Source organism: Hylobates moloch, unplaced genomic scaffold (genome assembly GCF_009828535.3).
Source record: "Hylobates moloch isolate HMO894 unplaced genomic scaffold, HMol_V3 SCAFFOLD_5, whole genome shotgun sequence".
NCBI classification, from domain to species: Eukaryota; Metazoa; Chordata; class Mammalia; order Primates; family Hylobatidae; genus Hylobates; species Hylobates moloch.
In genome coordinates, this window is record NW_026652280.1 from 82,698,564 (window position 1) to 82,721,049 (window position 22,486).

A 22,486-nucleotide genomic window follows, 5' to 3' on the forward strand; every position below is an offset into this window, starting at 1 on the left:
ATGGGAGAGGAGGAGGAGGAGTCCACACAAGAGACCAAAAAAGAAGGGCCCAGCAGGAGAGGAAGAAAGTCAGGTGCCAGGTGTGGAGCAGGAAGGTCACTCACGTCAAACGCTGCTGAGAAGCCAAGTCAGCTGTGATGGGACTTGGCTTTGAGCTTTGGCAAGATGTGGAAGCTTTTTCCTACCCTTGAGAACTGCTCCGGCAGGGGGGCAAAAAAAGGGAGTCTGAGAGCAAAACTCCGTCTCAAAAAAAGAAAAAGAAAAAAGAAAGTGTGGGTATAGGGGATGGAAGGCAGAATGGGAAGCGAGGAACCGGAGGTGGCCAGGCAGACAAAGCTGTAATGAGATCTGCTCTGTGGGGCGTTAAGCAGAGAAGGATGTGAGGTCGGGCGTTTGTTTGATCAATGGGAGATATTACAGCTGTCTCTATGTCAATACGAATGATCCAACTGAAAGGGAGAAGATGACAATACAGAAGGCGGTGGTGAATTTGAGGAGCAAAGTGCTTATGAAAGGAAGAGGAGGAGGTAGGGGTACATAGGTAAGGGGCGCAGGGTGAGGAAGATGACATCTACTCTGGTTATTTCTGATAGGGTGAGGCCACTGGTTAGAATTAAAGGGATATGCAAAAGACATGTTCAAGGGCCAGGTGCGGTGGCTTACACCTGTAATCCCAGCACTTTGGGAGGCCGAGGCAGGCAGATCACTTGAGGTCAGGAGTTGGAGACCAGCCTGGCCAACATGGTGAAATCCCGTCTCTACTAAAAATACAAAAATTAGCTGGGCATGGTGGGGCGTGCCTGTAATACCAGCTACTCCGGAGGCTGAGGCAGGAGACTCGCTTAAACCTGGGAGGTGGAGGTTGCAGTGAGCCGAGATCATGCTACTGCACTCCAGTCTGGGCCACAGAGCAAGACTCCGTCTCGAAAAAAAAAAAAAAAAAAAAAAAGAGTGTCTATAACAGCTCTATTCATAGCAGTCAAAACCTGCAATGAGTCTGATGTCAGAAAAATGGATGCTAAATTGTGGCACATTCACATAACAGAAAATACACAGCAGTCAAAAAGAACTCCTGCCATTCACAGCAGCATGGATGACTCACATGGGCATGATGTTGGCTAAAAGAAGCCAGACACAAAAGAGCACGGGCCGTGTGATACCTCTTCCACGAAGTTCTAGAACAGGCAAAACTCATCTATGGCAGGAAAAGCTAGAATGATGGTTGCCTGAGCGAGGGGTGGGGAGGGGATATTGTAGAAGCACGAGAGAGCCTTTCAGGGTAAGTGGCACAGTGGGAATGTTCTAGATGTGGATCTGGGGCACTGTTACATGGATGGATTTTTTTTAATTCACTGACTGTATACTTTACTATGCTTGTACATTTTACAATATTTATGTTATACCCCAGTTTAAGTTAAAGCCTTAAGAGAAGGGTGAGGATTTCTCACAAGAGTTCTCCAAGTTAAGTATTCACATCCTCAGTTTTCGAAAAAGGAAATCAAGGCTGAAGAATGGAAACTGGATTCATAACCAACTCTCTCTGCCCAAACACCTGCACTCTTCCCAGGAGCTTTATGCTTAAGAGTTGAGTGTGTTGCGGCCGGCTGCGGTGGCTCATGCCTGTAATCCCAGCACTTTGGGAGGCCGAGGCAGGCGGATCACGAGGTCAGGAGATCAAGACCATCCTGGCTAACACAGTGAAACCCCGTCTCTGCTAAAAATACAAAAAAATTAGCTGGGCGTGGTGCCAGGTGCCTATACTCCCAGCTACTCTGGAGGCTGAGGCAGGAGAATGGCGTGAACCCGGGAGGCAGAGCTTGCAGTGAGCCAAGATCGCGCCACTGCACTCCAGCCTGGGTGACAGAGCGAGACTCTGTCAAAAAAAAAAAAAAAAAAAAAGAGTTGAGTGTGTTGCATACAAACTCACAGCATAAAAAACACATCAAAACAGAGCTTCCTCCTCAGACGCCACCTTGATCCCTCTAAAGCAGCGGTCCCCAACCTTTTTAGCACCAGGGACTGGTTTTGTGGAAGACAATTTTTCCATGGACTCAGCAGGGGGGAGGGATGGTTTGGGATGATTCAAGCACAGGATATTTATTGTGCACTTTATTTCTATTATTATTACATTGTAATATATAATGAAATAATCATACAACTGACCATAATGCAGAATCAGTAGGAGCCCTGAGCTTGTTTTCCTGCAACTAGATGGTCCCTTCTGGGGTGATGGGTGACAGTGACAGATCATCAGGCATTAGCTTCTCATAAGGAGTGATATGGTTTGGCTCTGTATCCCCACCCAAATCTCATGTCTAACTGTAATCCCCACGTGTCAGAGGAGGAACTATATGGGAGGTGATTGAATCATGAGCGAGATTTCCCTCATGTTGTTCTCCTGATAATGAGTGTGTTCTCACAAGATCTGATGGTTTAAAAGTGTGGCACTCCAGACGCGGTGGTTCATGCCTGTAATCCCAGCACTTTGGGAGGCTGAGGCAGGTGGATCTCCTGAGGTCCAGAGTTCAAAACCAGCCTGACCAATATGATGAAAATCCATCTCTACTAAAAATAGCAAAATTAGCTGGGTGTGGTGACAGGTGCCTGTAATCCCAGCTACTCGGGAGGCTGAGATAGGAGAATCACTTGAACCTGGAAGGTGGAGTTTCTAGTGAGCTGAGATTGTGCCATGGCACTCCAGCCTGGGCAACAACAGCGAAACTCCATCTAAAAAATAAAAAAAAAGTGTGGCACTCCCCTGCCTCCTGCCACCATATAAGACCTGCCTTGCTTCCCCTTCACCTTCTGCCACAATGGTAAATTTCCTGAGGCCTCCCCAGCCATGCAGAACTGTGAGTCAATTAAACCTCTTTCTGAAGGGCCAGGCGCGGTGGCTCATGCCTGCAATCGCAGCACTTTGGGAGGCCGAGGCAGGTGGATCACGAGGTCAGGAGATCAAGACCATCCTGGCTAACATGGTGAAACCCCGTCTCTACTAAAAATACAAAAAATTAGCCAGGCGTGGTGGCATGTGCCTGTAGTCCCAGCTACTCGGGAGGCTGAGGCAGGAGAATGGCATAAACCCGGGAGGCGGAGCTTGCAGTGAGCCGAGATCGCGCCACTGCACTCCAGCCTGAGCGACAGAGCAAGACTCTGTCTCAAAAAAAAAAAAAAAAAAAAAATTTCTTTATAAATTACCCAGTCTTGGGTAGTTCTTTATAACAGTGTGAAAACAGACTAATACAAGGAGTGTGCAACCTAGATCCCTTGCATGTGCAGTTCACAGTAGGGTTCATGCTCCTATGAGAATCTAATGCCGCTGCTGATCTGACAGGAGGTGGAGCTCAGGCAGTAATACAAGCGATGGGGAGCAGCTGTAAATACAGATGAAGTTTCGCTTGCTTGCCCACCACTCACCTCCTGCTCTGGAGCCCAGTTTCTAACCAGTACCAGTCCATGGCCTGGAGGTTGGGGACCCCTGCTCTAAAGAACCCCCTGAGGTTCCCGGGAGCAGACCTTGAAAACCAGTGCCCCACACCAAACTGCCCCACATCAAACTTCTTATAACACTCAGAGACAACTGCCAGTTGGGAAGCAAGAAGAATGTTGGGATCACCTGTTACCCACAGTTCCTCATCCCCTCTCTTCCCAGCCCCTGGGTCCCATCACAGCAGAGGTCCTACGTGTTCTTACTTGGAGGGGCCAGGTGAACCACATATCCATCGCCAACATAGATGGCCCAGTGTCTGTAGAAAGGGCGAAAAATCTCAATCAGGTCTCCAGGCTTAGGCTCTGGCTGCAAAACCAAGAACAGGGCTATTAGAGGCAGCATGAGATCATGGAAATGGGGCAGGGCTTAGTGAGGAAGGTGCAGCTGAGTGATCCCCAGCTATCAGTTCAGCAGAACATATGTCCTGAGCCCTGCTCTGCCAGGTCCAATGCCAGTCCAACTTCACAAGCTTGTGACCCAGACCTGCAGGCACCATGGGCCTGCCCTTCTATCAATACAAATTGCCAGGTGCAAACCTAAAAGCTTTCTTCATGAGCTGGAGTCTCTGCCTTATTATTTCTAGGAATATTATTTATTGAACTCTCACTCTGAGCCAAGCACTCCACTCCGTGTTTTACAAGATGGCTCAATAAATCCACACAATCATCCAATGATGAACCCCATTTTATGGATGAGGAAATCAAGGCCTAGAAATGCAAAAGAATTTGTGCAAAGACATATAGCTCATGAGTGACTTGGCTAGGACTGAACGTCCAGCTGGCTGATTCCCAGCCCAGTCTGACCATCGGGAAACACCACCAGTTATATGACTAGAGCTGCCCACCATGCCAGAGGCTGCCAGATCTGGAGGGCATCCCATAGACACTCCCCAGCACCTGGCCTGGGCCTAATGGAGAATTGGCATCAGTCTCCAGCAGTAATGTCCCCCGGCTGCTCAGCCTGATGCTAAGGTGTGCGTGTTCACAACGAGCGAGTATGTGTGTGAGGGTGGATGCGTGAGTGTGAGACTACGTGTGAGTGTCAGTGTGCGTATATGAGAAGGTGAAGGTAGGGAGGGTGCAGCAAATGCTCTCACCCTGTTAGGGGAGCACAGAGCAGAGTTTGAGAAAACTTCAGAGAGGTTCAAGATCGCGTCCATTCAAAATTATCCACGTCCATTCAACATTATCCACATCCCAGCATCAGACCCTGCACTAAGTGCTGGGGGAGGGGGAGTTCCGATTCTCACCAGAATCAGGGTAATGACCTTCTCTGGTCCAGGCCAACCTTTAAACCCCTTTAATGAGCAAAGAAATTAACCTTTTAGAACACCTAGAGAAAGACATCAGAGGCTGGTTCTGGCCCCTCATCTTTTGCTGGAGTCTTCGGCTACAGTCAGGGATAAACTGCCCTCAGCACAGTGAAGATATGGGGTAGGGGCTCTGGCTTGCTTGCATATAGGGGCAGATCCATAGGGCTCTGCCCACATCTCACCACCAAGCTTGGTGGGCCTACCAGAGACATTCCATCAAGGATAAGGGATGGGGAGGACTCATCCTTGGATGACCTCTCCTGGGCACAAATGATGGGCAGTGGGTAACAGCCAATCACAACTCTACAATGTCTATGAAGGAGGGTCAAGGGCCAGTTTGCTTGTTATTTCACAGAAACATTAAAACTACAAACAGGTAGCATATGTGGCAGGGAATTTTACAGATAAATCATATTATTTTGTTGCAGTAAATATAATTTCTTTTCCAAAATAGAGGGCACCCAGTTCTTACTGAGAACCTATTTCAGAACAATGGACAATGGTCACGATTTATGAATCCCATTGTTTTCCAGGGGAAAAAAAAGAGTATTAATTGTTTGGTCAGACTTTAGGGATTCAAGAATCTGCAAAAACGAATTTAAACAGGGATCTCCTCAAACAGAAAAGGACATAAAGACTAGGCGGTTTCCCATCCTTGAGGGAGGCTGCAGGTTGGAAAAGGAGATAGTGTGGACGTCAGTAAGACCATGTTGAATAATAAGCAGCCGGCGGTGCGCAGAGCCAAAGAGCTCACCTGCTCCACATAAATACCAATGAGAGGAGCCCTAGCATAGAACATGCTGCCTTTTGTTTTTCTTTCTTTTTGAGACAGGATCTCACTCTGTTGCCCAGGCTGGAGTGCAGTGGCATAATCGCAGCTCAGTGCAGCCTCAACCTCCCCAGGCTCAGATCATCTTCTCACCTCAGCATCCCAAATAGTTGGGAGCACAGGTGCACACCAGGTTAATTTTTACATATTTTTAGTAGAGATAGGGCTTTGCCTTGTTGCCCAGGCTGGTCTCAAACTCCTGGGCTCGAGGGATCCTCCCACCTCGGCCTCCCAAAGTGCTGGGATTACAGGCGTGTGCCATCGCACCTGGCCCCATGCTGCATTTTTTAAAACAGAAGTTATTACAATGACAAAAAATAATTTAAAATATTATAATGGCTCAGGCAGAAAAAGTATTCCGTTATCTACAAAGGAAGAGTGAAAAAGTCATACCCAAAAAGCCACATACTGTATGATTCCATCTATGTCATTCCAGAGCAGGCATAACTATACCACAGAAAAGTGATCCATGATTGTCACAGGGGTTGAGGAGAGGGACTGACTAGCAAGAGGCATGAGGGAATTTGAGGAGTAAAATTTCTATACTCTTCTACATCTTTGCTGTTTTTGTTTTGTTGAAACAGAGTCTCACTCTGTTGCCCAGGCTGGAGTGCAATGGCACGATCTCAGCTCACTGCAACCTCCGCCTCCCGGGTTCAAGCGATTCTCCTGCCTCAGCCTCCCAAGTAACTGGGGCTACGGGCATGTGCCACCATGCCTGGCTAATTTTTTGTATTTTTAGTAGAGACGGGGTTTTGCCACGTTGGCCAGGCTGGTCTTGAACTCCCAACCTCAGGTAATCCACCCGCCTCAGTCTCCCAAAATTCTGGGATTACAGGCATGAGCCACCATACCCGGCCTACTCTTCTACATCCTAATTGTGGCAACCATCCTGCAATTACATGTGTTTGTTAAGACACACAGAAGTAAACACTGAAAGGGTAAATTATAACTTAATTTTTTTAAGAAACTAAATTTTAAAAATAAATAAAAATTAAACAAAACAAAAAAAAATTTTTTTTTTTTGAGACAGAGTCTCACTCTGTTGCCCAGGCTGGAATGCAGTGGTGCAATCTCAGCTCACTGCAAGCTCTGCCTCCCAGGTTCATGCCATTCTCCCACCTCAGCCTCCCGAGTAGGTGGGACTACAGGCACCCGCCACCACGCCCGGCTAATTTTTTCTATTTTTAGTAGAGATGGGGTTTCACCGTGTTAGCCAGGATGCTCCCGATCTCCTGACCTCGTGATCCGCCAGCCTGGGTGAAAGAGCAAGACTCCGTCTCAAAAAATAATAATAATAAATAAATTTTAAATATTTATTTACAGTTTAGAAGGAAAAAAGCTGTAATTTTTTTTTTTTGACACTCAGCCAAGCTGCCTATTCTTTGTAAGGGCAAGAGATACATGTTCCCAAGCTCAACACATAATTATGCTCAAGCTCAACACATAATCTCACTCAAGACAACTTCTTTTTGAAAATGAAGTAAGACAGTGGGCTCACCTATGGAGCCCTACACACTGGTTAGGAGCAAGGGCTCAATGTTCACTTGGCAACTTGGATATCTTTAAAAGACACTGATAAGTGAAAAAATGGGGATGAGCTCTGTAACAAAACACCACTTATATAAATTAAAGATACACGGCCAGATGCAGTGGCTCACGCCTGTAATCCCAACACTTTGGAAGGCCAAGGTGGGTGGATCACCTGAGGTCAGGAGTTCAAGACCAGGCTGGCCAACATGGTGAAGCCCTGCCTCTACCAAAAATAAAAAAAATTAGCCAGATGTGGTGGCGTACGCCAGTAATCCCAGCTACTCAAGAGGCTGAGACTGGAGAATTGCTTGAACCCAGGAGGTGGTGGGGGTTGCAGTGAGCAGAGATTGCACCATTGCATTCCAGCCTGGGTGACAAGAGCGAAACTCTGTCTCAAAAAAAAAAAAGGAGGCCAGGCACAGTGGCTCATGCCTGTAATCTCAGCACTTTGGGAGGCCGAGGAAGGCAGATCACGTGAAGTCAGAAGTTTGAGACCAGCCTGGCCAATATGGTGAAACCTCCCGGTCTCTACTAAAAATACAAAAATTAGCCAGGCATGGTGGTGCACACCTGTAATACCAGCTACTTGGGAGGCTGAGGCAGGAGAATCATTTGAACCCAGGAGGTGGAGGTTGCAGTGAGCCAAGATCGCACCACTGCCCTCCAGCCTGGGTGACAGTGAAACTCTGTCTCAAAAAAAAAAAAAAAAGATGATTAAAGGGAACAAATAAACCCACAAGAGAGGGGGGTCTTGTAGGGACCAGCAAGGACAGGGTGCTATGAACTGAGGATATGAATAATTCACCTCTACCACTAAGATCCACCTAGAAAAACAAGTACTTAACATTATACACATCACCCATCTCAGCTGAATCAAAACTAAGAATCCAAAAACTCATGTTCTAAATTTAGAAGTATGAAAACTGCAGTTCATGGGCCAAATTTGGACCCCTGCCTGTTTTCATACGGCCTGCCTGCAAGCTAAGAATGGTTTGTGAAAGAGTAAAGGCAGACCCAGAGCACGCCAAACGCAGTCAAGAGATCTTTACTAGCAGAGTCAGGTCAGGTCGGGCAGAGAGAGAGAGTGCTATTGGGATGGGATATTTATATCCCTTAGGGCTACGTGGGTATCGATGATTGGGTCTGGGGGGCGGGCTTGGGGATGAGCGAGGGGAGCGGGAGGTGTTATTTTCTTATTGGGTCTTTCTTGGCGGGTTTAACATTGCGTCAGGTGTGGAGAGGGAGGAAGAACCCGGAACTGTCGCCATCTTGTGGTACCTTACGTGTCTGCGCCACCCAACAGTTTATACATTTTTTTTTTTTTTTAATGCTTGGGGGAAAAGTCAAAGGAGGAATAGTATTTTGTGACACATGAAAATTATATGAAATTCAAATTTCAGTGTCCATAATGCTTGGGTGGAACATCGCCAGGCTCATACATTTACATTGTGCCTACCCTGGTTCCTCTACAACAGCAGGGTTGAATAGTTGTGACAGAGACCATATAGCCTGCAAGATCTAAAATGTTTACTATGATGGCCGGGCGCAGTGGCTCATGCCTGTAATCCCAGCACTTTGGGAGGCCAAGGCAGGCAGATCACTTGAGGTCAGGAGTTCGAGATCAGCCTGGCCAACTTGGTGAAACACTGTCTCTACTAAAAATACAAAAATTAGCCACGCGTGGTGGCCGGCACCCGTAGTCCCAGCTACTCAGGAGGCTGAAGCAGGCAGAATCGCTTGAACCCAGAGGCGGAGGTTGCAGTGAGCTGAGATTACACCATTGCACACCAGCCTGGGCGACAGAGCAAGACTCTATCTAAAAAAATAAATAAAATAATAAAATGTTTACTATCTGCCCATTTACAGCAAAAGTTTGCCAACCCCTATTGTAAAAGAACCTACATTGATTCCAGGAATGCTACTGCACTGCCTTGTCAGGTAGTTCTCTGTTCCAGGATCAAGGTCACGGCCAGCAGAGTGCCTGAGAAGAGAACTGCCTCCTCCAAGGCAAAGTTCAGGGGAACCCCAGCCCACACAGTGACCAAGGCTCTCCCACACAGCTCACACAACAACAGTGGCAGAGTTGAGACTCTGCACCCACGGGATTTCAGAACAAAAAGCCTTTATCTCTCCACAAAAGCAGTGTTACCAAGAGCTGCATAGCAACCATTTTCCTTAGCAAGCAAACTGCGGAGCAATTTCTGGTCTCTGAAATTCACATCGAAAAAAACAACCTGGATGCCGGGCTTAATACCCAGGTAACGGGGTTGATCTGTGTGCAGCAAACCACCATGGCACACTTTTACGTTTGTAACAAACCTGCACATCCTGAAACTTACAATAAAAGTTGAAGGAAAAAAAAGAAAAGAAAAATAACCCTAACAACCATCAATAAGGACTAGTTAAGTAAATTATCCTACACACACACACACACACACACACACACACTAGACAGAGCAAGGTGAATTTACATGAGCGGGCATGGAAATATTGAGAAAAGCAAGTTGAAAGACGTCATTATTCCATTGTTGCTTAAAGTAATTTTTAGGCCAGGCACAGTGGCTCACGCCTGTAATCCCAGCACTTTGGGAGGCCAAGGTGGGTGGATCACTTGGGGTTAGGAGTTTGAAACCAGCCTGGCCAACATGGCAAAACCCTGTCTCTACTGCAAATACAAAAATTAGCTGGGCATAGTGGCACATGCCTGTAGTCCCATCCACTCGAGAAGCTGAGGCAAGAGAATCACTTGAACCTGGGAGGTGGAGGTTGCAGTGAGCTGAGATCACGCCACTGCACCCCAGCCTTTTTCAATATAATATATATATATAAAATAGACTTTTTTATACATTTATACATAAAACGTATTATACACTACATATGAGCTAAGGAAAATAACCAAGCTGTTATATATTACATACACAACAGTGGGTGGTTGGGATTCAGGAACTTTGATATTTCATGCTATATTATTTTATTGTTTGAATTTTCATTAATATGAATTAGTTTGACAATAAAAATGTTAAAAAGTACTTAAAGGGGAAAAAATACTCATGTCGATGGACTTGCAGTTTTTAAGTTGGGAAATGTAGATATTGTCTGTTGCCAAACCTCATGAAACTGTCTCTCAATTGAAAGTATTAATTTTCTTTTTAATTATATTCTAGGCTGGGCGCAGTGGCTCACACCTGTAATCCCAGCACTTTGGGAGGCCAAGGAAGGTGGATCACTTGAAGTCAGGAGTTTGAGACCAGCCTGGCCAACATGGTGAAACCCCGTCTCTACAAAAAATACAAAAATTAGCCAGGTGTGGTGGTGCATGCCTGTAGTCCCAGCTACTTAGGAGGCTGAGGCTGGAGAATCGCTTGAACCTGAGAAGTGGAGCTTGCAGTGAGCCCACATGGTGCCATTGCAACTCCAATGTAGGCAACAGAGCGAGACTGTCTCAAAAAAAAAAAAAGTATTTTCTAATTTTCCAAAATGTTTAAATAAGCATGTGTTCATTTTAGAAGCAGAAATCGAGCTAAGACTTGACAGAATCAGTGGTAATCCATACCATCACTATCATGTAAAAATAGCAAAACAGACACAAGCAAAAAGACTAGAAAGCTCTATAGCGATATCCTAATGGACATTCCCTCTGGGTTCTGGGTGCTGGCGCTAAGCGTGGTTTTGTGATAATTTTTGCTTCCTTCTATTTTTCTATATATTCCAGGTCTTCTGCAGTGAGCATGTTTAAGTTTACAGCATGCTTCTCAACATTTTATCATGAAAAATTTTCAAACGTTCAAAATCGAGGCCGGGCGCAGTGGCTCACGCCTTATAATCCTAGCACTTTGGGAAGCCAAGGTGGGTGGATCACCTGAGGTCAGGAGTGCAAGACGAGCCTGGCCAACATGGTAAAACCCCATCTCTATTAAAAATACAAAAAAAATTAGCTGGGCATGGTGGAGGGCACCTGTAATCTCAGCTACTCGGGAGGCTGAGGCAGGAGAATCGCTTAAACTCGGGAGGCAGAGGTTGCAGTGAGCCAAGATCACGCCATTGCACTCCAGCCTGGGCGACAAGAGCGAGACTCTGTCTCAAAAAACAAAACAAAACAAAGTTAAAGTAAGTTTTTAAATGAACGTCTGTATACCTGCCACACAGATTGTGCAATTATGTGACTGTATTTGCTTCATCACAAACATGTCCATCTATTCATTCCCTCTGTCCAGTGTCTTTTTTTTGTTTTTTGTTTTTGTTTTTGTTGTTGGTTTTTTGTTGTTTTGTTTTGTTTTTGAGACGGAGTCTTGCTCTGTCGCCCAGGCTGGAGTGCAGTGGCACCATCTCAGCTCCCTGCAAGCTCCGCCTCCCAGGTTCACGCCGTTCACCTGCCTCACCCTCCCAAGTAGCTGGGACTACAGGGGCCCGCCACCACGCCCGGCTAATTTTTTGTATTTTTAGTAGAGACGGCATTTCACCGTGTTAGCCAGGATGGTCTTGATCTCCTGACCTCATGATCCACCCGCCTCAGACTCCCAAGGTGCTGGGATTACAGACGTGAGCCACCGCTCCCGGCCCTTTGTTTGTTTGTTTAATTTAAGAACTAATGCACTGAGGGAGTCCCAGGCGATGTCAGGGCAATGACAACACAGCCGACCCGCGCTCAGTGCTCAAGTTCACGGGGTTCCTGACTCCAAGCCTGCAGCCTTGATCCGCAGCTGTGGTTCTCAGACCTGAGCCTGCACCAATTACAGAAGACGGGGTTGCTAACATGCAGGATCACTATAGCTTTTTGGCAATTCCCCTCCTCCACTATCAAGGGCGCAGTGTAAGCGCAGTGTAAGCACCCCTGGAGAATCCCTTCACCTTGGGAGGAAGCCCACCTCTGCTTTCCAGAGCCTAGAAACCCATACACTGGCTGAGCTCTGCGCCCGGCACCAATCTAGGCACCTAGGCTCTGTGACCAGGGCGTGGAGCTTTTGTTCAGTAGCAGGAGACAAAAGGTTTAAAAAAAAAATACCTTAGTAGGCCGGCGCGGTGGCTCACGCCTGTAATCCCAGCACGTTGGGAGGCCGAGGCGGGTGGATCACCTGAGGTCAGGAGTTCAAGACCAGCCTGGCCAACATGGCAAAACCCTGTCTCTACTAAAAAAAAAAAAAAAAAAACCTTAGTAAATAAGTAAATAATCTGGAATATGAGAAGAGATCCCAAACCAACAGAAAGAAAGAAAAAGCAGAGCGGAGCAGGGTCGGAGCTGAGCGCTGGTGGGGTGGGGGCAGGGGGTGCAATAGGAATTAGAGGGTCAGGGAGACTCCTGCTGGAGGCGGCCCCGCCCAGAGGAGGCCGGAGATGAGCCCTGCAGATGGCTAACACCTCCGGCAGAGGGAGCAGCCGAGCAAAAGCCCCAGAGGGGCGCGTGTCTGAGCAACAGCCAGGAGGCCAGCGAGGCCGGAGTAGGCGTGCAGGGAGGGCAGAGGATGGGAAGCGGGGGTGGAACAGAGGGTCCAAGAAGAGCAGCCAGGCCGGCAGGCAACGCAGCACCTGACAGCGCTACGCCTTTGCCTCTGTCACTGGCAGGGGCCACTGCCAAGTTTAGAACCCAGGAGACTCAGGATCCAACTTGGGTTTTAAAAGTGTCCCTCTGGCTGCTGTGTTGAGAAGAGATGAGATGTAGGATGTAAGGAGGAGGTGGGAGCCTGCTAGGAGGCAACTGCAGGGAGGGGGGATCCGGGCATGAGTAGTAATGGATGCTGGATCTCCTTTGAACCTGCAGCTCACCGACTGTGCTGATGGAATGAGGTGGGGTGTGAAGAAAAGAGGAGTCAGATGACTCCAAGGTGTCTGGACAGAGCAACTGGGAGGCGGGATGGGGCTGTTTAGAGATAGAGTAGGCTGGGGGAGAACCGGGCACTCACGCTGAGCAGCGGGTATCCCAACCAGAGGCGGGGACACGGCGCACACATCAGTATGGAGCTCGGGATCATGGTTTAGAATGAGGATCATCTGTGATCCTTATGAGATCAGCTCCTACTGAGAGTTGGAGGCAAAAGCCTGGCTGAAATGTGTTTGAGAGAATGGGGACACAGTGGCATGTGCCTGTAGTCCCAGCTACTCAGGAGGCTGAGGCTGGAGGATCACTTGAGCCAGGAGTTCAAGGCCAGCCTGGGAAACATGTGAGACCCCATCTCTAAAATTTAAAAATAATAATAATAATAAAGAAAAGAAAGAGAGAGAATGGGAGAAGATGAGCTGGAGGTGATGTCAAAGAGAGCACCTGAGCACCTGAGATTTTTGTCTCGGTCCTGAAAGATGAGGGAAACTTGTATGTGGTAGAGGCATAATTTAAACCCAGATCTAAGGACATTCAAATCCTACACACCGTGCTGCAATCATAGAAGCTGGTGGGGAGGAAGTGGCCTTTAAGGCGATGTATGGAGACAGGCAAGCAGGAGATAAGAAGGAGGCGGGAGGAGAGGGCAGGCAGGGCAGGGGCTTCCACTGTAGTGAGTGGGAATCTCAAGGTGCTTTTGGGGTTTGGTCAGAAGCAGGGTCACTGGGGTGGAGCCCAAGCCTGGTATTTTTTTTTGAAGTTCCCAGTTGGGCCGGGTGTGGTGGCTCACGCGTGTAATCTCAGCACTTTGGGAGGCCGAGGCAGGCGGATCACAAGGTCAGGAGATAGAGACCATCTTGGCTAACACGGTGAAACCCCATCTCTACTAAAAATACAAACAATTAGTCAGGCGTAGTGGCACGTGCCTGTAGTCCCAGCTACTCAGGAGGCTGAGGCAGGAGAATCGCTTGAACCTGGGAGGCAGAGGTCACAGTGAGCCGAGATCGTGCCACTGCACTCCAGCCTGGGCGACAGAACAAGACTCTGTCTCAAATAAATAAATTAATTAAATAAAATAAAGTTCCCAGGTGATTCTACTGTGTAGCCTGGAGCCAGACCACAGGAGAAGGGTTGTCTAAAAGGGAGGGGGCGGAGACTGAAGAGTTGGGTTGAGATGGGCAGTCATGCCTCATTTCACAGGTGGGGAAACTGGAGCTAAGGGAGGTGACGTCACCTGCCCAGATCAGCCTAAAAGTGGCAACCAGCCTCTTCCTCGCCCCCGCAAAAGAGAAAGAAGACAGCCCCACCCTACAGTGGACTTTACCTCTCTCCAATCAAGGTCCCTCCAGATGCGCCCATGCAACTCTCACTCAGTCCAAGACCCCCGGCTCTGGCACTGTGCGGGACCAGGGAGGACAGTGAGGATGCTTTCAGAATACTTTTTAACCCAAAGGTTGAAACAACAAAAAGAATGTTTTTCTTTCACTCAAGGCTATGCAGGAAGCATTCCAATCCACCTACGTGCCATTTGTCTCATCAGAGTTTGAGGGTTTGGGGTTGTTTATGACATATTTCAGGACTACAAAAAATACAGAAAGTGGGATAAAGAGTATGAGTGCTCTGTTTTTAAATCAAGATGGATTTAATTTTCAGAAACAGCATAGCGATTACACACTTGGGGGCTCTGTGTTCAAATCTAAGCTCTGCTACTTACTAACTATAGAGTCTGGCCAAGTTACCTAATTACTCCTAGCCTCAGTTTCCTCAGCTGTAAAATGGGGATAGGTACAGCACCTGATTTGTGGGATTATCCTGAGGATCAACGGAGTTAATACCTAAAAATCACTCAGTAAATAGGGCTTGATAACATAGGAGCCATTCACTAACCGGCAGCTTTTACTGCCACCATTCCCCAAGATGTTGTCATTATTTTTTATTTGGAAAGGTCACAGACAGCTCTGGGACCAGGTGGAGACACTGTGGAGGCTGTGAAACCCAGAATGAAATGAATTCTCCATGTTCCCAAAACTACATTCTGTGGTGAGTGTGGAAACCCCTAAACTCACCCCCTTCACTTCTGACGCCCTGGGGGAAAAGCCTGTGATAAATGGAAAGGCTGAAGTCCAAAGTGGGTACTGAGAAAAGACTTCCCAGTTGGGAGTTTTGGCGCCAAGGTTTTAGGAAAAGAAAAATCCCATGAGGAGCTAGGTTTCTATTTTCTGAGGCTGCATTCCCAGAAACAGGGCCCAGCCCACCCCTGGGGGCCTCAACTGAGCCCCTCTGTACTCTATTGCTGTGTGATCTCCAAGGATCACTTCACCTCTTTGAGCTTCTCTGGTAAACAGGGCTAAGACCCATCTGGCAGGGTTTGTGTAAAGAATCATTGAAATAATGAAAGTGAAAACTGTAAAAGCACTTATGCCTACGAGGGTGTTGAGACTCCATGCCGCAGGCTGGGTGAGGACAGGGAGGAGAAGGAGGAGGCCTGGCTGCCCAGATTCCCAGCCTCGGGCACAGAGAGAAGGAGGCGGAGGGATGAACAGCAGCTGGACTGACACATTACACTTTCCCTTATTGCCACCCTGTGCCCAGGCCTCTTAGCAAGTGGGGGAAAGATACTGGCAGCTCTGGCAGGCAGCAGGCCCAGCCTCAGCAGCCCAAAGGTTATAAACATCCTGGAAAAGGAAGCAAAACTCATCCACCCTCCCAGGCTTTGACCACCAGGCCCAGGCCTATTCTCCTACAGGGCAAACCTCACCTTCTGGTGAGTCAGCACTGCCCCTCTACTCACCCCCACCGCTACCACCCAAGCACTACTGGGGGTTTTCACCTGTTACCTGGAATCCTTATAAGAGCCCCATGTTACCAATCGGGAAACTGAGCTCAGAGATGGGAATTAACTTCCCTAAGGTCTCGGAGCTTCCCAAAAAGCAGCACCAGGATTCCGCAGCAGATCTGCCTGAGCTTAAAGGTGAGGTTCTTCCCACCACGCCAAGTAATTCACTCCAAGGTACTGACATTCAACAACTGTGCTCCCATGGCAAAACTGGCCTCTGCCTCACCGCACTTTCGGCCTGAAATGCCCTTTTGCCGTTCACCTGGAAGATTCCTACTCATCCCTCGAGATGGGCTCAACATGTCCACTCCTCAATGCATCCCCTGATGCCTCAGCAAAGCGAGTTGCTGCTGCCTCCACAGCCAAGACATAGCCCTATTATTGGATGACTCATTGTTAAGCCTAGCCTGTGGGAATAAGCGATCAATTTCCTTGCCCAGCCTGCCAGCATTCCAAGGACCAGAATTCCGTCTAATTCACCATTATCCAGCCTGGCACTGACAATGTTCTCAGCAGAGGTGTATGGCGGAGGGATGCACGGCTTCCTCCTCCAGCCCCTCTCAGCCTGTGGCTGAATAGGGATGAAACCCTGGAAGGCCTGAAGCCCCAACTGCTATTTAAGAAGGGTCATCTTCTCTTCTTCTCTCCTCTCCCCTTTGCACCTTAACTAGTTCCACAGAGATCCATCAGAACATCAAGCAAACTCAGATCACAGAGCAGTCAGTGATGGAGTCTAGACTCAGAGAACAGGGAAGGCCTATCAATTTCCTCATATTATGGAGCCTCAGTTTCACTTTGGGGTTTCATTTCCTTGGCAGCAGCTGCTCAACAAGCCACAGATTCAAGGATGGCGCAGGTGGAGGAGGGAAGGGAAAGGCTCCCCGCCCACTCATTCTAGCAAATTTGGAACACAGAGAGGAGAGAAATAATCACAGCAGGAGGCATCACAGGCTGAACTAAAGGACTCAGGAAACTGTGGACACAGCCTCTTCCAACCCCCAGGAGGCTCCTGGGGGCTGCTGCAACAACAACTAACATAAAAGCCGTAAAAGCCCACAGTGGGGAGCCAGGATGTCCTTCCCCACTGAAGACAAATAGGAGCAAGATTTCTGTAGAGGATAGTTTTGTTTAGAGTGTTTTCTTGTTTTGTTTTGTTTTGTTTTGTTTTTGTTTTGTTTTGTTTTGTTTTGTTTCTGCAGGGTCTCGCTCTGTCACCCAGGCCGGAGCGCAGTGGTGCAATCTCGGCTCACTGCAGCCTTGACCTCCCGGGCTCAAGTGATCTACCCACCTTGGCCTCTCAAAGTGCTGCAATTACAGACAAGAACCACCACATCTGGCCCAAAGGGAATTTTAAAACAATAATAAAACCTATCAAAAGTCGGTCTGCCTTTTATTACTACCATGTGCTGGCCATTTTAAACAATGTCAGTGATAAAATACCACTCCCCCAAAAAATGTCTTATTCGCCTAAATTCTAATTGCTGCAGTTACCATTGAGATTTAATCATATACATGTGAGCCTCCAATTAGTACATTTTTATTTCTTATCCTTCTAAAACTTTTGTCTTCTACAAGTTAAATCAGAGAACACGCAGTTATCAGTTCCTGAAACACACAGACTCAGCCATAAGTTCTGTTTCAGCAATCAGTTCCTAAAGGCTCAGAATAATTTGAACTCCATTTATACAGTTCATGTAGCCAATCTCTGTGGTCCTGCGTTTTCCTGTGTTTAAACATAAAACAGCCTGTCTCCCAGTGCCAAAAGAAACTAAAAGAATGATGTTTGAAAGCTTGGGTGATTTTCATAATTTCTAAAGCAATGGATTAAATAAATGTCAAGGTTCACTATCACTCAGCCATTTTCTCTGATTTTTGCAGAAGAAAAACTTGGGGAATTTTGCCAAATATAACTGAAATGTATGATGGGCCAGGCGCGGTGGCTCATGCCTGTAATCCCAGCACTTTGGGAGGCCGAGGCGGGCAGATCACCTGAGGTCAGGGGTTCGAGACCAGCTTGACCAACATGGAGAAACCCCGTCTCTACTAAAAATACAAAATTAGCCGGGCGCGGTGGCGCATGCCTGTAATCCCAGCTACTTGGGCAGCTGAAGCAGAAGAATCGCTTGAACCCAGGAGGCGGAGGTTGCAGTGAGCCGAGATCACGCCATTGCACTCCAGCCTGGACAACAAGAGTGCAACTCCATCTCAAAAAAAAAAAGAAAGTATGATGAACTGTCTGGTGAAGATTTTGTTGTTGTTTTGTTTTTAGAGATGGGGTCTTGCTATATTACCCAGGGTGGCCTCCTTGGCCTCCCCAAGTGCTGGAATTACAGTAATGAACCATTGCACCCAGCCTATCTTAGTGAAAATGTCTAAAAAGGAGATATTTAAGCTGCTAGAACTGATTAAAGAAAAAAAGACTTAGGCAGTACTGCAATGTCTGGAATTTACTATGAAATGGGATTTTTATAAATCTCTGCCAAACTAATCCTAATGGTTAAGGCTTTTTTCCTTTGTCTCTCTAGTTTTATATGAAAGCAGCTTTTGAAATTAAAATTAATAAAAAGTGTTCTTCAATCAACTGGGAGCAAAGATGGAATAGTAGATATAGCTCCCCTGAATACTGACCATGAATATGCAAAGATTGATTTTGACAATGTCATGGACAACTTTTCAGAAGTTTCAAAAACAGAAATTGTAGTGTTACTATTATTCATCTCTGATACCATCCTACATCTAAGAATAAGTTTTTCCTTTTTTCAAAAATACATTAATGTGATTAAAACCTACTAATCCACTTCTTTTTCCTGCTTTTGTACTATCATATTTACTTTATTTTTCATTTTTCATTTTTTTACTCTCATGATTACATATATAAGGTTTTTACTGTCATGATTACATATACGAGGTTCCATAAAAGAAAATGTTCACTGTGTTTCTTTCTGGACATTATTACTATTCATCGAATGATTATTGCTAAAAAATTATGTAATCAGGGAATGATATTAAAAAGTGACCACTCCAGGTGTCAAACAAACATGCCAGATACATCCTGACACCAGGAAAACTCTTTAATATGGACTGAGATAATAACAACAGTGAATTATGGTTGAGCACTCAAAATGTGCGCTGGGCATTGTTCTGGGCACTTCCTGAGTATTAAGTGATATAATCTTCACTCTGCGGCCGGGTGCGGTGGCTCACGCCTGTAATCCCAGCACTTTGCGAGACCGAGGCGGGCGGATCACGAGGTCAGGAAGTCGAGACCATCCTGGCTAACACGGTGAAACCCCGTCTCCGCTAAAAATACAAAAAATTAGCCAGGCGTGGTGGCATGTGCCTGTACTCCCAGCTACTCGGTAGGCTGAGGTAGGAGAATCGCTTGAACCCGAGAGGCGGAGGTCGCAGTGAGCCGAGATCACTGCAGCCAGGCTGCACTCCAGCCTGGGTGACAGAGCGAGACTCCATCTCAAAAATAAATAAATAAATAAAAATTAAAAATATAAATAAATAAAACACAACCTTCACTCTGGGAAACAGTGGATTTGAACTTGATCAGGGTCTCACAGCCAGATGCTCAACACTAGGAGGGTCCACCTCCAAATCCCATCCTCTGATTCCCTCTGCTGCGGTCCTGCCAGGCGGAAGGGGGGCAGTCGCCAAGCACAGTTACGCTGAGAGTCCGCTGGCAGGACTGGTCATGGGATGAGTCAGCTGACATAGCCCCCAAGGCCTGTCCCGCTGTCCGGGTGTGGCTCTGGAGGGCAGCGCCAGACTTCTGCGGACAGACCTGCCCCCTGGCCACCTCTCTCCTGAGGGTCCCTCCTTCCGCTGGGCGCGTTTCAGGCAGGGCGCCCCCACACCGGCCCCGGAAGGACGCGCCGCGACAACTCTAACAGGTGCGCGCCGACCCGCCCCTGACACCGATGCCTCGCAGCTGACAGAGGGGTGGGCCCCACATCCTCTAGGCTTCTCTCTCGGAAGCAGTAATTCAGGCTCCGAGACGAGTCCCCACTAACGGAGGTTCCCAGCCCCACCCACCCCAGCCCCGCCCCGCACTTACAATGGGCGCACGCATCTTCCCTCGCGGTGTGGACCCTCAAGGCCAGGCTTGATTTCGCTGCGTAGATGTCTGAGGAGGGGTAGCAGGGATTTATTGTCATTAACAGGAAACTGCGTCTCCAGACCCCAGGGGACTGCGGCCTCTGTTGGGCAGGGCGTGCGAGGCGCGCCTCGGACCCCGGGAACAACCACCTAGCTCCCTTTAACAACTTTCTCGCCGGGGCCCAGCGGGCGCCCAGGAGGCTGCAGCTGCCAGCCGGCGGCTCTGCAGGCTAATCTCCACCCGCCCCACCCAATTTCATCTCTTCCTCGCGGACGGGGAGAAGCATCCCAGGCACCTCGCCCGGCCTTATCGCACCCTTCCGGGAAGACCCGCTCCACCCACCTGGCGGTCTCGGAGGCAGCGCTGCAGCCCCAGCAATTGGACCGGGTCTAATGGCCGCGGTGGCCAGGCCAGCGTGAGGTCACCCGGCCCCTCCCCGCGCCGCCGGCTAATGAGAGCCTCGCAGAACGCCCGGCCCCGGCCCCGGCGACTGCAGGACGCCCGCGCCCCCGGCACCGCCTCTTTCCGCCTCACCCATGCCCTGCGCGCCCAGCATCCAGGAGTCGCACACACTCGACCTCTGCACACACATGACACTGCAGGGCCATGATCGGTTTACTTTCGCCTTCACTCAAGAATGGGCTTATAGTTTAAAAACTGAAGGAGTTAAAAATATATCACCATGGGCGGGGTGCGGTGGCTCACGCCTGTAATCTGAGCACTTTGGGAGGCCGAGGCGGGCAGATCACGAGGTCAAGAGCTCGAGACCATGCTGGCTAACACGATGAAACCCCGTCTCTACTAAAAATGCAAAAATTAGCCGGGCGTGGAGGCGTGCGCCTGTAGTCCCAGCTACTCGGGAGGCGAGGCAGGAGAATCACTTGAGCCCGGGAGGCGGGGGTTGCAGTGAGCCGAGATCGCGCCACCGCACTCCAGCCTGGGCAACAAAGCGAAACTCAGTATCAAAAAAAAAAAAAAATGTGTATATATAGATATACTACCATGGCATATTGGCTATTTTCAGTTAAAGGCATTTAAAAATCAGCAGGTGCAAGAAGCCTCCTTTTCTTTTTTTTTTTTTGATTGTGTTTTGAGGGGTGGTCCCCCCTCTCCCGCGGGGTCGCGAGCTCGCGGTCTCGCTCACTGCAACCTCCGCCTCCTGGGTTCAAGCGATTCTCCTGCCCCAGCCTCCCAAGTAGCTGGGATTACAGGCGTGCGCCTCCATGCCCAGCTAATTTTTGCATTTTTAGTAGAGACGGGGTTTCACCATGTTGGTCAGTCTGGTCTCGAACTTCTGACCTCGTGATCCGCCCGCCTCGGCCACCCAAAGTGCTGGGATTACGGGCATGAGCCACCACGCCCAGCTTTGTTTCTTAAAAGCAGATGAAATTTCCATGTTGAAGGACACCTTCCTTATACTAGAAGAAAAAGCAACATCCTTATCCTCAAAGAGGAGATGTTGAGACGGGAAGAATTCTGTACAGACCTTGTTGAAATAACTTTTTTCATTTTTTACTTTTTGGGGTGTTTTCTTCTGTTGTTTTTTGTTTTTTGTTTTTGTTTTGTTTTGTTTTGTTTTTGAGACGGTCTCACTCTGTCACCCAGGCTGGCTGGAGTGCAGTGGCTCGATCTCAGCTCACTGCAACCTCTGCCTTCCCGGCAAGCGATTCTCCTGCCTCAGCCTCCAGGGTAGTTGGGATTACAGGCGTGCACCACCACGCCCAGCTAATTTTTGTATTTTTAGCAGAGACAGGGTTTCAGCATGTTGACTATGCTGGTCACGAACTCCTGGCCCCAAGTGACCCACCTGCCTCAGCCTCCGAAAGGGCCGGGATTACAGGCGTGAGCCACCACTCGGCCCATTTTTTACTTTTTAATTGACAAAAATTGCCACGTATTTGTCATGTACAACATGTTTTGAAATATGTATACATTGTGGAATAACTAAATCGAGCTAATTAACGTATGCATTACCTCATATACTTCTTTTGTGGTGAGAACACAAAACCTCTCCGTAATTTTCAAGAACATAGTACATTTTTACTATAATCACCGTGTTGTGCAATAGATCTGGTGAACTTATTCCTCTATTCCTCCTAACAGAAATTTTGTACCCTTTGACCAACATCTCCCCAACACCCCCTTGTTCCCCCCCACCCCCGTAACTACCATTCTACTCTCTACTCGTGGGTTCCATTTTTTTAGATTCCATATATAAGTGAGATCACGAAGTATTTGTCTTTCTGTGCCTGGCTTATTTCACTGAACATAATGTTCTCCAGGAAAATAACTCTTATCTGGTAAGCCTCCTCACATAATTTAGTTGCGTCTTTTTAATTTTCATTTTTATTTAAATAGAGACAAGGTCTCAAACTCCTGGACTCAAGTGATCCTCCCTTCTTGGCCTCCCAAAGTGCTGAGATGACAGGCGTGAGCTACCGGGCCCTGCTCTTAGTTGCTTCATTACAACTTACTATTCTTTGTCCAATTCGGTATAGAAGTAACTGACACCAACTGCTTCTTTGGGTCTTCATTTCCTTATGAGGGCTCCTGTGTTGCAGGACGCAAA

At 47.9% G+C, this 22,486-nt stretch overlaps 1 protein-coding gene across 1 annotated transcript in view; it reads right to left on the bottom strand.

Annotated features, from left to right (window-relative positions):
• PLAAT3 (phospholipase A and acyltransferase 3) overlaps positions 1–20,373 on the bottom strand; it is a 39,813-nt gene extending 19,440 nt beyond the window's left edge. The window contains exons 1-3 of the mRNA XM_032153156.2: positions 20,260–20,373; positions 19,876–19,944; positions 3,694–3,796 (exon numbers count right to left, since the gene is read on the bottom strand). Of these exons, the coding sequence (XP_032009047.1) occupies positions 3,694–3,796; positions 19,876–19,890 (118 nt within the window). The 5' untranslated portion in view covers positions 19,891–19,944; positions 20,260–20,373. The remainder of the gene's footprint in view (positions 1–3,693; positions 3,797–19,875; positions 19,945–20,259) is intronic.
• Positions 20,374–22,486: the final 2,113 nt, after the last annotated feature.